The sequence below is a fragment of the Chlorocebus sabaeus genome, chromosome X (assembly GCF_047675955.1).
Source record: "Chlorocebus sabaeus isolate Y175 chromosome X, mChlSab1.0.hap1, whole genome shotgun sequence".
Taxonomy (NCBI): domain Eukaryota; kingdom Metazoa; phylum Chordata; class Mammalia; order Primates; family Cercopithecidae; genus Chlorocebus; species Chlorocebus sabaeus.
This window is the reverse complement of record NC_132933.1, coordinates 74,388,104-74,403,505: the sequence shown is the minus strand read 5'-3', so window position 1 is coordinate 74,403,505 and position 15,402 is coordinate 74,388,104. Positions and strand designations below refer to the sequence as shown.

Genomic DNA, 15,402 nt, shown 5'->3' with positions numbered 1-15,402 from the left:
CTTCTGAAACTATTCCAATCAATAGAAAAAGAGGGAATCCTCCCTAACTCATTTGATGAGGCCAACTTCATCCTGATACCAAAGCCTGGCAGAGACACAACAACAAAAAAAGGGAATTTTGGACCATTATCACTGATGAACGTCGATGCAAAAATCCTCCATGAAATACTGCAAACCAGATCCAGCAACACATCAAAAAGCTTATCCACCATCATCAAGTGGGCTTCATCCCTGGGATGCAAGATTGGTTCAACATATGCAAATCAATAAATGTAATCCAGCATATAAACAGAACCAAAGACAAAAACCACACGATTATCTCAATAGATTCAGAAAAGACCTTTGACAAAATTCAACAGCCCTTCATGCTAAAAACGCTCAATAAATTCAGTATTGATGGAATGTATCTCAAAATAATAAGAGCTATTTATGACAAACCACAGCCAATATCATACTGAATGGGCAAAAACTGGAAAAATTCCTTTAGAAAACTGGCACAAGACAGGGATGCCCACTCTCACCACTCCTATTCAACATAATGTTGGAAATTCTGGCTAGGGCAATCAGGCAAGAGAAAGAAATAACGGGTATTCAGTTAGGAAAAGAAGAAGTCAAATTGTCCCTCTTTGCAGATGACATGATTGTATATTTAGAAAACCCCATTGTCTCAGCCCAAAATCTCCTTAAGCTGATAAGAAACTTCAGCAGAGTCTCAGGATACAAAATTAATGTGCAAAAATCACAAGCATTCTTATATACTAGTAACAGACAAACAGAGAGCCAAATCATGAATGAACTTCCATTCACAATTGCTTCAAAGAGAATAAAATACCTAGGAATCCAACTTACAAGGGATATAAAGGACCTCTTCAAGGAGAACTACAAACCACTGCTCAGTGAAATAAAAGAGGACACAAACAAATGGAAGAACATACCATGCTCATGGATAGGAAGAATCAATATCGTGAAAATGGCCATACTGCCCAAGGTAATTTATAGATTCAGTGCCATCCCCATCAAGCTACCAATGAATTTCTTCACAGAATTGGAAAAAACTGCTTTAAAGTTCATATGGAACCAAAAAAGAGCCTACATTGCCAAGACAATCCTAAGTCAAAAGAACAAAGCTGGAGGCATCACACTACCTGACTTCAAACTATACTACAAGGCTACAGTAACCAAAACAGCAAGGTACTGGTACCAAAACAGAGATATAGACCAATGGAACAGAAAAGAGTCCTCAGAGGACACAAACAAATGGAAGAACATACCATGCTCATGGATAGGAAGAATCAATATCGTGAAAATGGCCATACTGCCCAAGGTAATTTATAGATTCAATGCCATCCCCATCAAGCTACCAATGAGCTTCTTCACAGAATTGGAAAAAACTGCTTTAAAGTTCATATGAAACCAAAAAAGAGCCCGCATCTCCAAGACAATCCTAAGTCAAAAGAACAAAGCTGGAGGCATCACGCTACCTGACTTCAAACTATACTACAAGGCTACAGTAACCAAAACAGCATGGTACTGGTACCAAAACAGAGATATAGACCAATGGAACAGAACAGAGTCCTCAGAAATAATACCACACATCTACAGCCATCTGATCTTTGACAAACCTGAGAGAAACAAGAAATGGGGAAAGGATTCCCTTTTAATAAATGGTGCTGGGCAAACTGGCTAGCTATAAGTAGAAAGCTGAAACTGGATCCTTTCCTTACTCCTTATACGAAAATTAATTCAAGATGGATTAGAGACTTAAATGTTAGACCTAATACCATAAAAATCCTAGAGGAAAACCTAGGTAGTACCATTCAGGACATAGGCATGGGCAAAGACTTCATGTCTAAAACACCAAAAGCAACGGCAGCAAAAGCCAAAATTGACAAATGGGATCTCATCAAACTAAAGAGCTTCTGCACAGCAAAAGAAACTACCATCAGAGTGAGCAGGCAACCTACAGAATGGGAGAAAATTTTTGCAATCTACTCATCTGACAAAGGGTAATATCCAGAACCTACAAAGAACTCAAACAAATTTACAAGAAAAAAACAAACAACCCCATCCAAAAGTGGGCAAAGGATATGAACAGACATTTCTCAAAAGAAGACATTCATACAGCCAACAGACACATGAAAAAATGCTCATCATCACTGGCCATCAGAGAAATGCAAATCAAAACCACAATGAGATACCATCTCACACCAGTTAGAATGGCAATCATTCAAAAGTCAGGAAACAACAGGTGCTGGAGAGGATGTGGAGAAATAGGAACACTTTTACACTGTTGGTGGGATTGTAAACTAGTTCAACCATTATGGAAAACAGTATGGCGATTCCTCAAGGATCTAGAACTAGATGTACCATATGACCCAGCCATCCCATTACTGGGTATATACCCAAAGGATTATAAATTATGCTGCTATAAGGACACATGCACACGTATGTTTATTGCAGCACTATTCACAATAGCAAAGACTTGGAATCAACCCAAATGTCCATCAGTGACAGATTGGATTAAGAAAATGTGGCACATATACACCATGGAATACTATGCAGCCATAAAAAAGGATGAGTTTGTGTCCTTTGTAGGGACATGGATGCAGCTGGAAACCATCATTCTTAGCAAACTATCACAAGAACAGAAAACCAAACACCGCATGTTCTCACTCGTAGGTGGGAACTGAACAATGAGATCACTTGGACTCGGGAAGGGGAACATCACACACCGGGGCCTATCATGGGGAGGGGGGAGGGGGGAGGGATTGCATTGGGAGTTATACCTGATGTAAATGACGAGTTGATGGGTGCAGCACACCAACATGGCACAAGTATACATATGTAGCAAACCTGCACATTGTGCACATGTACCCTACAACTTGAAGTTTAATAATAATAAATAAATTAAAAAAATAAAAATAAAGAAATGCAGAGTCTACAAAAAAAAAAAAAAAAAGAAAAGAAAAGAGTCCTCAGAAATAATACCACACATCTACAGCCGTCTAATCTTTGACAAACCTGAGAAAAACAAGAAATGGGGAAAAGATTCCCTATTTAATAAATGGTGCTGAGAAAATTGGCTAGCCATAGGTAGAAAGCTGAAACTGGATCCTTTCCTTACTCCTTATACGAAAATTAATTCAAGATGGAGTAGAGACTTAAATGTTAGACATAATACCAGAAAAACCCTAGAAGAAAACCTTGGTAATACCATTCAGGACATAGGCAATGGCAAGGACTTCATGCCTAAAACACCAAAAGCAATGCCAAAATTGACAATTGGGATCTAATTAAACTAAAGAGCTTCTTCACAGCAAAAGAAACTACCATCAGAGTGAACAGGCAACCTACAGAATGGGAGAACATTTTTGCAATCTACTCATCTGACAAAGGGCTAATATCCAGAACCTACAAAGAACTCAAACAAATTTACAAGAAAAAAACAAACAACCCCATCAAAAAGTGGCAAAGTATATGAACAGCATTTCTCAAAAGAAGATATTCATACAGCCAACAGACACAGGAAAAAATGCTCATCATCACTGGCCATCAGAGAAATGCAAATCAAAACCACAATGAGATACCATCACACACCAATTATAATGGCGATCATTAAAAATTCAGGAAACAACAGGTGCTGGAGAGGATGTGGAGAAATAGGAACACTTTTACACTGTTGGTGGGATTGTAAACTACTTCAACCATTATGGAAAACAGTATGGCGATTCCTCAAGGATCTAGAACTAGAAGTACCATATGACCCAGCCATCCCATTACTGGGTATATACCCAAAGGATTCTAAATCATGCTGCTATAAAGACACATGCACACGTATGTTTATTGTGGCACTATTCACAATAGGAAAGACTTGGAATCAACCCAAATGTCCATCAGTGACAGACTGGATTAAGGAAATGTGGCACATATATACCATGGAATACTATGCAGCCATAAAAAAGGATGAGTTTGTGTCCTTTGTAGGGACATGGATGCAGCTGGAAACCATCATTCTTAGCAAACTATCACAAGAACAGAAAACCAAACACTGCATGTTCTCACTCATAGGTGGGAACTGAACAATGAGATCACTTGGACTCGGGAAGGGGAACATCACACACTGGGGCCTATCACGGGAAGGGGGGAGGGGGGAGGGATTGCATTGGGAGTTATACCTGATGTAATTGACGAGTTGATGGGGGCTGACAAGTTGATGGGTGCAGCACACCAACATGGCCAAGTATACATATGTAACAAACCTGCATGTTATGCACATGTACCCTAGAACTTAAAGTATAATAATAATTAAAAAAAAAAAAAAGAAAACTGTATGGAGATTCTTCAAAGAACAAAATGTAGACGTACAATTTGATCCAGGAATCCCACTACTGGGTATCTAACCACAGAAAAATAAGTTATTATATGAAAAATACACTTGCACTTGTATGTTTATAGCAGCACAATTCGCGATTGACAAAATATGGAACTAGTTCAAATGCCTATCAATCAACAGGTGGTTAAAGAAAATGTGATATGTATATGCCATGGATAAAAGACTACCCACTGGGCACAGTGTACACTCTTTGGGTGATGGGTGCACCAAAATCTCAGAAATCACTACTAAAGAACTTATTCATGTAAACAAATACCACTTGTTCCCCAAAAACTTATTGAAAAGAAATACATATATGTGCACAAGGAAAAGCAGGAAACTACTAGCTGAACCAAAATATAAACAAAAATGAAAAACTTCATTCATATATAAAATGTTTTCCTTTTAAACTTGGTTTATATATAAAAAATATATTTTTCTTTCAAATTTTGTTTCTGTTCAAAACAATTTTTAATTAGAAACTTTAAGGATAATACCACTTAACTTCTTATTCATTTAATTAACTTTTTATATTTGGTGAATATGTTTAAGTTGACACAATATTAATTTAGTGAAATTTATTGGGAAAATACATTGGACCAGAAAACAAAAGACATGCATTCTAGGTTTGATTCTGCCACTAACTTGCTGTGTGGCCTGTGTGGAGAATCTGACTTCTCTGGACTGCAGGTTTTGTATGTATAAATATAACCCATTCCAGCTCCACTATTCTTTCTAAGAGCTAGAAAAGCACAGGATTTGAGAGAGACAAATTTGAGTTTGTCTGAGCTTCTGGATCTATAAAATGGGAAGAATAATATATACCATGCTAAATGTTTTTTAGGATTACATGAGATTTTATAGGTAAAGTACCCCCACAGAGTGTGGCCAACAATAGGTGCTCACTACCTGTTAGGTCCCTTTCCTCTTATTTATGAGTATGCAAAAAAAAAAAAAAAAATGACTGAACAGAACTAGTAGTAACAATGATAGTTGCTATGCAGTGTACATGTTTGCATTCTTTTAAATGATAACCAACCTGAGAGCTTGCACATCTGGTAGGGAGGAAAAAAATTCTTATATAATTCTGTCAATTTTTATAGGTTAGACAGGTATGAGGTAACAATCGAAATTTCTTACAATAAAAAATACAAAAGGAAATGTAATACTGAAGTCTCGGTTTATTAATTCTCTCTGCAAAAGTTATATTCTTTTGGAGGGTTAGGTAGCCTTTAGAGCAATAATAATATTCTCGCTTATATATGGGGTTGCTCTTTTGATATTTGTTATCTCATTTGAGCCTATCCCAGTGTCTGACATATAATTGGAATTTAACAAATGTTCGGTGAACAAATTACTTTCTGCAATATTTTATAAAGGTAAACAGCATGGACATTACTATCATAATTTTTCCTGTGAAGAAACTGAGTTTCAGAAAAGAGATCAATTAACTAATCCAAGGTCATAGGGCAAGTTAGAAACTAAAACTAAAATCTAGGAATCCTGATTGTTCCTGTGCTCTTCGCTGGACTTCATCATGCAGTCTGATTAAAGTTACTTAGCTCTTGCCTGTCTGTTCATTCTTCCTCTGTAAAATAGTATCTTTATTGTTCGAAAAGGCTTTTCACAGTTATTAAATGAGTGTAAGGCTTTCTGACCCACTCTTTTTTCCCCTTATGGAAAGTCAGTGAGGAGAAATGCTTCTTATTGCAATTTTTAATTATAAACTTTAAGGATAATATTTGGTATTTAGCTGTTTGGGAATTCCTTTAATTTACTGGTGTTCAGCCAGCTTTTCTTCTAATAATCAGAACTTCACTGGTAGTGCAGTTGATTCACTTGCAGCCTATTATGTGGTATCTGTGGTGTAACTGACAGGAAAAATGCAATGTGAAAGACTAAGAAAAGCAGTGAACTGAGCTATAGCATTTCAGACATTCTGTTCTTTGTGGTTATAAAATTTCATGCTTTCTTTAACTCATGTGAAATTTAGGTTGCCAGATGTCTTGTGCACACATGGCCGTTCTGTTTCTGTGCTGTATTCCATTTTCATCTGTATTGGAATACATAATAGTACATTTAAGCCAAGTCAGATGCATTTAGTTGACTACTGTTGGCATTTGTTACCCTCCCCCACTTCTCTACAGACAGAGTTTGAATATGTTCCACATTCTTGAGACTAAAACCCTTCACCAAACTTTCTCACACATCTGAATCACTTTGAGGCAAAATAATAACCGAGGTGAGATCCTGTTATTCATGTTAAATAATGATGGCAATTATTTCCTGCAGACATTGTGATTTATTTAGAGGCCAGTAAGGTTTGACCTTTTAACTTTCAATTATTTTTACTTAGAAAACTATAAATGAAAAAGACAACTGTGAGTTTTATTTTTCTTAAGTTATTTTTATTGATGGGAACACACAGATTAGTCTGTGCTGACATGTTTTCTCTATGTTGTGCTAAATAGATTAAAAAAAAAAAAAAAACAAGCTCAGACCAATTATAGTAAGTTATCATCTAGTTGAAATGCCCCAAGAAGAAATTGACATTTTAGATCATAAAGTATTCTGGGAGAGTGCTGTTATATGTGCCAGGGCTTTGACTGTAGGAATACTAAAAAACTACTCAATACAATAATTATATAAATCCTAATTGAATCTTGCTTTGATTGACAACAAAGAGTACCTGACATATAGGAGGTATTTACTAGGTATAGATGTCTGTGGAGTTGAAATAAATTTAAACAGGCATTTTGGTATTTTCAAGATTCTTGGGGTCGCTTTAACAAAGATCACTTATTATAATGATGTCTTTTATTTATACAGCATTGTCAATTTTCAAAATGCTTTCTATCATGAGTTTTCTAATTTGATGCTTTTGTGAACTTTGCTGGGTAGAGAAAGCAAATATTATTATCCTCATTTATTAAATGAAGTAGGTTGTACAGCTAGTAAGTGGCAAACCTAGGAGTTTAATCTTAATCTCTTGATACCTAGTACTTTGATCACTACATTGTTCTTGTCATTCAATATTTGATATCTAGTAGAATGTTACGTATCAAATTTACTGCATTAAGAATTTAAAAAATTATCTATTCCTACAAAACCTTTTAAAAACAGACTTACACAGGTACTTTATGAACTAAAACACATGTAAATCCTTCTACGGAGTGACCATAAATATTCCAGGCACACTTTAATATCATAAATTACAAAATATTTGTTTAAAAAAGCAAACCAGAAAGGGAGAGTACAAAAATACATAGACATCATTTTCTTCTTAAAGTGTCAACTTAGAAAAGTTAACTAAAGAGGGAACTGTTTTCCTCTGTGCCAAATATTAAAAATATTTATTTTAAAAAAGAATGACTTCACTTAGAGACTATTTAAAATGTTTGAAACTGATGAGGTCCAAATGAAACGGTAGTTTCTCATTATTCATGATCCTTTGTCCATTATTAGATTGTAAAATAATTGATGGTAGGAATGTTGTCCTGAATATGTTTATGTTTACTTCAGTGCCTTGCTTACAGTAAGCCCTCAAAATAAATACTTGATGAAAGTTGAGTTTAATTTATTTTTAGTATTTTTCTTTTGATGGTTTGAATTCAACTTCATCAAATCTAAGAAGATAAAAAGAATAGGCACACTTTGTCACTCACTTTTTTTTTTATCATTTTCTATATTCTCATAAAATTATTAAAATACAAACTAATCAGGTTTCTTTCCTACTCTGAGTTTGTGAGATAGAGAAAGGGGCCAACCTCCAATTTTTATGTTATAAACTCCTGATACATATAAATTTATTGAAATAATTGTGCAGTATTTCATAGCAGGAGAGAAAAATACAATCATATCTACAACGGAAAAAAAGAAAGAAAAATGCCTTAGTCTAAATCACTCACAGGATAAAGTTTGAACTCCTTAGCTATTAATAGGTAGATAATGTCTTTAACCTAAAGCTTCATCTCCCCACCTTCACCCTCCACACACACACACACACACACACACACATCTTTACTCTCCAGTGACATAGAATTATCATTTCTGAAGACACCTTGCTTTTTCCCTCCAGCTTGATTTTTCGTTTGCACCATACTCAACTTAGGAAGCCCTGCCCTTCCTCTTGCTTCCAATGAGGTTTCTCCAGGAACCAGCTCAAAACACACCATTTCAGTTCAAGGAGAATTAGTGCTCTCTCCTTTATATGTCACAGTGCTGCACTACCCAACAGCTTCCCCTTTTAAATTGTGGTGAAAGCAAAAACAATGAGTCATGCTGTAGTTATATTTTTTCCTTTGTGTCTCTCTCTTTTCCCTCCTCTTCTCTCCTGCCTGTGTCTGATGTATAGAAGGCATTCCATAAATGCTTGTTGAGTCAGTAAAGTAATGAATAATTTAACAAATTAAAATCCTTTCTAGCGTACTAGTACTCATGTCTAGTGAATCAATATTATTAAGGTGGTTAATAGAGTAAAGGTCATTCATACTGAGAAGCAGTGTGGTACATTGGATGACACTTCACCTTTGGAATGAGACAGATCAGAGTTTGTATTTAGAATCTATCAGTTCCTAGCAGTGTGACCTCTGACAAGTAACCTCACTTCAGTGGACTACAATCATTTGATTTGTATAATGGGTCTAACAATATCTACTTTGCAGACAGTTGAAAAGACCTAAATGGCCCAACACAATATCCGACAAAAAGCAGGTGCTCACTAAATGGAAATTTTTATTAGTCTCATCAGCTGGTATGTTTCAGTTTAGTATATTGATTGCCATCACAGAACTTAGCATTTGGCTACCTATACTAGCTGTGTAATGCCTGCTAATTTTTCTGTTCTTGACCACATTTAAACCTCTCATGTTATACTTTAAACACTGTCCACAGTGCCTAACTGAATGGTAGCCACAGACTTGATTTTTAACTGTTGGGTTAGAATTGTGGATCACGGTGAAAAGAGAGCAAAGGATTTGAAAACAATAGGTATGGATACACTGAGCTTTGTTAAGTCACTTTCCTTTCTCTGGTCCTTAGCTCATTAATCTGTAAAATTAAGACGGGGGCTTATTGAATCTTTTTCAACCTACAGCATCTGTGATTCTGTGATTAGATAATTATTCCTGTTTGTGAAATAAAGAATTGTACTCTAATTAAATAAGCCTCTGTAGCCAGATAGAAAAATGTAGGGTCCAGGTAGGTTGACCAGTCATCTCAGTTTGCCTAGTACAGTCCCAGATTTGGTGCAGAAAGCGCTATGTCCCATGACTCCTCTCAGTCTCAGGGAAACCAGACACAGTTGATCTTCCTAGGTCCAGGGTAATTTGACCAATAAGAGGCATTTTTCTTTATGGTTGCTTAAGGGTTTTTTTTTTCTCTCTCTGTCTTTAATTCTACATTGACAAATAGTGTTTGGTTTTAGGAATAAAGATGAGCAACTGAGTAGGAGAAAATGCAAGAAGAGCCTATATAAAGTATACAAATAAGCCCCTTTCTCTGATAATTAAATGTCATAGAATCAGGCACTATGTCAAACCTTTTATGTATAAGACACTGTGTTACACTTAGCTGTCCAGGGTAGGGATGTAGATCGTTCTGTTCCTTCACCTAAGCTAAGTGGGTGGAAGGGTGGGGGGAGTACAAGACGTGTACCTAGGGAAAGATCCTCCACATATCACAAAACAATTATAGAGCCAAAGTACATTTGATTGTTCAGGAAAGGAAGGGAAGGCCAGTGAGGACTAGAAGAGGTGGAATTTAAGGCTGCAGAGGATTTGGATGGGTTATGGAAGTGTTAGGTAGACAATCCAAGGGGTGGTGCTGCTATGTAATGCACAGGTCCTGTAAATAACTGTTCTGGACCACCAACTCTCATTAAAAACACCTTGGAATCTGAAAGAGGTCTGAGACATTAGGTATACAAAAGAAAAATTTCCAAGAAATGATAAAGGAAGTTTGGTGGGTGATGACAGGGTTAGCAGTAGAATAAAGGAACCAGGGAAATGGAAGTGCTAGCAAAGCATAGGAAATTGAACTATTAGCCAAACTCTTTAGAAACTTTTGTTTTGAGTTTTCCCCTCATTTTTAGGGGAAAATGTAAGGGAGCCACTTAGGTCTCTGCTGCCATAATTTTGTTTGGCCCTTACCACTGCATTAGGGAGGTTGGCATGCTGTAGGGAAAAGGGCAAAGGCTTTGGAGGCCAAACAGGTCTTCATCACTTACTAGCTGTGTGGCTTTGGGCAAGTGAATTAGCCTTGCTTGGATTCTGTTTGCTCATTGCCAAAACAGGAGCAAACTGCTTTACTGGATTGTTCTGAGGAGTAATGAGATGATTAATATGTGTTAAATGCCTGACATTGTAGCTGAACATATTAGTGGCCCAATGAATGGTAAGCCCCTCCCCATTACCTTCTAGGGTTATAATCATTTATTTGCTGTTTTGTCTACATTTGTCTAAATAAGGGAAAGAGTCCACTTTTAGCAACCTCAGTGCAAGAGGCTCCCAAGGGAAAGTTGAAAACACAGAGGAAAAGCATTAGGTTCTTCTTAGAACACTCCTCACACCTCACCTGGAGCTTCTACCTCTTCCATCCCGTGGACCCTGGTGTGTGTGTATGTGTGTTTATGTGTGTGTGATATGTGTGTGTTTAAGTCAAGGCAGTAGTCCCTCTCGGGCATGCAAGGACATAAGTTCCTTTCCTTGGCTTGGCTCTCCATGTGTGTCATGCAAGTAGCATGGTTAAGCAGTGCAGGGTAACTTGTATGTATAGGAGAGGAACAGTTGGCCACTAACACTCTTCATGGGTTAAAAGCTGATTCCTTCCACCCTTCTGTGCATTGGCAAGAGCAGATTAATCTGTAGTTCTAGGAAAAATTTGCCTGCTGCAGGGAAAAAGAATTTGTTACTTTACTGGAAGGGCTGGGTCACTGAAGTGGTCTCATTACCTGCTCCAATGCACTTCTTTGTTTGGTTAACTTGTGAAGTCCAAGACATTTGCCTTCAAAGCTGTTCAATGTCTTTGTCAGTGCTCTTTTTATTTTTGTAGAAATTCCCCCCTCTCGTAACTCCTCTCTTCAGCACCCCAATCCTCCTCTAAACTCTCTTCAACCTCCTCCTAATCTCCCCAAAACCCTCTTCTCAATCTTACCTCTACCTTTTCCCTAATACGTCCATACCTCACTCACTTTCAGCCCTAACCATTCCCTACTCTCACTTTCAGCCCTAACCATTCCCTATTCTCTCCATCTTACCCTTTACATCATTTCTCCATCATCTGCAGACCTGTCACTATACCTGGAATGTTTAGGAGCCTCCCTAAACTTTGAACATTTTCCATTTCCCTCTCTCCCTCCCAATTTACTAGTTTGTTATCTCTTCCTCTAGCTAAGCCAAGAAATAATTCAAACACAAGTAGAAATTGCTAATATTTATTGATTCTTTAAAAAATATCACTTACAAACTTATTTTCTTTGTGTAAAAGATGTTGCAATTTTATGATATAGAAAATATTGATAAGAAAAAAATCAAGTCAGTTTAACAGCTATGCTTTTTCATTATTAGTTTCTAACATCTATTCTCATGTGTATTGTTAGTATAAATTGTAATTTAAACAGTTCCACAGAATGCAGGGTTCTGAGATAGAGGCATGCAGAGTTAGTGAAAAAAAAAAAAGCAGCTCAAAGTCATCAGGTTCAGTCTATCATCTAAGAGGCAGAGTCGTTGTACAGGTAGCCTTAGAACACAGCAAGAGGTTCAGTAGAATATTCAGGGAGCAGTAAATGCTGATGACAGCTGAGGTAACAGAAGACAGGGTTCCAGGAACAATCACTAGGACGCAGGATCTAGCCAGCAATTATTTCATCAAGATTTCTTCTATTCCACTTGTGCCTGAAGCAATTGTAGCAAAGCATAGGAATGTAGCAGTTGTAGCAATTGTAGCAAAGCAAAGCAATAACGTGATGGAAAGGGCACAAGGCGGGTACTCCATTCTACATTTGGGTCATGTGTCTCAAGCCAATGGATTCCAAGATTCAGAGGATATTGTGGTGCATGAATAATGTCAAACTGGAGCTCTACTACATGGTTTCCAATTTTAACTTTGACAGGTGATGTTTCCTTATTTATGGGCCCATTAATAAGTGGACGGCCGTCGACAGTTTCCAGCATCAGAGGGAAGATATGACTGCGATGGGCAGCTTCTCTCGAAGAACCACAGCCTGATCAATGCTGTTTCTGTAGGAGCCTGAATCTACCATTGCTTGCTCAAAGAATTGTTGTCTTCCTTTCAGAGCTCAGTCGAATTTCAACAGTAAGCTATAGTGTATGAGACATGGATATTGGAAGAGAGGGGGACGCATATTTGTAGATTGGCCCTCCTGGGGTCCCCCTTACTGGCAGACCTCAATGTTTCCTGCCTGCAGGGCTTGATGAGACTTGACAGGGCAATCTCTGGCAAAATGACCAGGATAACCACAGTAGAGGCATAAGTGGCCTTTGCGCCAATGGGCCCATTCAGCTTCACTGTTGTGTGGACAGTTGATTGCAGCTTGCATAGGTTGGTTTTCATCTGGTGGACTCTCAGGCCCATCTCCCTCTGCAGAGGAACTTTTCCCTAATGGATTGGGATCAGGCTTCTCTTCTAGGTCGATGCACTGAGTGATGAGATCAGATAGGTTGGTGGCTGGGTTTGTGTGAAACAGTTAATCTCGTATAGAACTGGCAAGCCCTTCTTTAAATTGAATGCAGAGAGTGTTTTCATCCCAGTTCAGCTCTTGAGCAACGAGGTGGAAGTGGGTTGTTACATGACCCTCCCCTTGGCAGAGTTGACAGATGCACTGGTTGGCATCTTCCATGTTTTTGGGATTATCAAAAGTATCCTGGAGCACATGTATGAAATTTTCACATTGACCCGGTAAGAGGCTTTGGATATCCAGTAAGAGCTAGAACCACCATCCTGCCTTATCTGAGAAGCAATTGCCAACAAAGCTCACCAGGGCTGCCTCAGTGGTACACAGGTGCCCTTTGACTCTCATGTAACTATTCAGTTGAACCAGGAACTCGGGAAGCTTCTGGGAATCTCCATCGAAAGTTAAAGGGTATTCCAGGGGGAAAGCTGTAGCCTCTAACCCAATAGGGGCCTGTGGAAACTCTGGAGCTGCCAATGTCTCCACAACTATTAGACTCTCCAGGGACTCCTGGGTTGCTGAGAGTTCTAGGAATTCCTGGGCATTTGAAGGCTTCAGAAGATCCTGGGGAGGTGGAAGCTCACGGAACTCTAGCTGTGCTGCAGTCTCCTGGCATTTTGTTGCCTCCTGGGGCTTCTCAATATTTGGGGGATCCTGGGGTTCTGAATTCTCGGGCTCTTGGGCTGATGTGGAATCCTGGGTGTCTGCAGACCCCTGGCCCTCCAAGACTGCTGGGATCTCATGGGCCATTGGAGGTTTCTGGGACTCCTGGGTTGCGGGAGGCTCCAGGGACTCTGGGGCTGCTGGGGCCTCCTGGAGCTCCCAGGCTGCTGGGGGTTCCCAGGGTGGAAGTTCCTGTGGCTCTGGTGGCTTCTGGGGCTCCTTGAACTCTGGGGTCTTTTGGGACTCCCAGGCTGCTGGGGGATTCGTGTGCTCTGGGAGCTTCTGGGGCTCCTTGGCCTCTGAGGACTTTCGGAGTAGATCATCCTCCTTGGCTGCTTGGGACTTCTGAAGCTCTGAGATCTGGGCCCGGAGGGTAGCATTTTCTTCCATCAGCCGCTGCACTTGAGCCTGCAGAATTTCATTCTCCAATTTCAGAGCAACATAGGAGGCTGCTAAGTCCTCCACCATCTTTTGAGGAAATGGGCATGATTTGACAGTTTGCTACCAAGAGAGATTGGGTGGGCGTTTGTGAGATCTTTCCTGAAAGCTGCTTACAGGCAGATGTCAGGCTCAGTGAGTTTTCCAAGGGGTGGGGATTTAGGCCCCACCAAGGCTGATTATCAAGAGGTCACTGGGAGCCTCCGGAGCTCAGCAAGAAGGAGCCTCCGGAGCTCAGTAAGGGGAAGTGTCAGATACACTGCGAAGAGAGTGGGAGCTGAGGATCAGAAACTGTGGAAAGCATACATTCAACATAAATCAAAACAAAATCTGCCCAACAACACTGGGTTTCTTTTACCATAAGCTTATGTTCATGAGCTGGGGTATATATGCTGGATCTGACTCCATGACATTTTAAGAACAGCACCTATCCCAGACTGTGCATGTCATTTTGCATTTATCCTTTGAAACTTAACATTATATCAAAAGCAACTATTCCACATTATTTTCTGTTTTATATAGTCTTTAATTTTGAATACCTGCCTAATATTCCAATGTAACATTTGGAATTTAAAAGCTGCTTTCAGTGACTAACTCAAATGTTTGAGCAATGTGGGAATTTTAGACTCTGCGGTGGGCCAACCCAAGAGATATTTTTGGGTGACTAGGGTGGTGGGAAGTAGGAGGGAGCTCTTTCTGACACCTCAGAAATCATACCACATAAGTAACCACACAAGACTAGCCTCAGGAGAAAACAAGCAAAAGTTGACTAAATATATATATATGCCCTCAGCAGACACATGCATATTATTTATAAAAATGCCTCAAAATAGTTAAGAAAATAATCTTTATAAATGTACGTTACCATTCAGAGACTTAGTCCAGGAGCTTGGCTGTCTGTGTACCCATCACTGAGGAGGGAAATGTGTAAATGGCTGTGGAGGCTTGCCTTTTCTGCACACACTGAACTCAAGCAAACACACCCACTCCCAGAACACATTCCAACTCTCCTCAGTAACATAGCTTTTTAAAGTGTGGAAGAGTTTTTTTGACAGTACCTCATAGTTCAGAGCTGCAAGGAAAGTAGGATGCTGTGCTGATGTGAAGCAGCTTCATGTACTCAGTCCTTGGTTACTTTAATGAATATTTGGCCAGGAAATTGGGAGTAATACCACTGCCCTTGTGAAAAGTTGCAAACATTTTTGAATGACCACAGTGGTTTGGGATGTGATTTTTTATG

The 15,402-nt window shown here is 38.9% G+C and overlaps 1 protein-coding gene across 1 annotated transcript; it reads right to left on the bottom strand.

The window, feature by feature from the left end:
- Nucleotides 1–12,744: 12,744 nt before the first annotated feature.
- Nucleotides 12,745–14,192, bottom strand: RTL3 (retrotransposon Gag like 3). The gene is given in 1 exon segment (XM_007992144.3): nt 12,745–14,192. A coding segment is annotated over 1 exon segment (1,428 nt). The 3' UTR covers nt 12,745–12,764.
- Between the last annotated feature and the right edge of the window lie 1,210 nt (nt 14,193–15,402).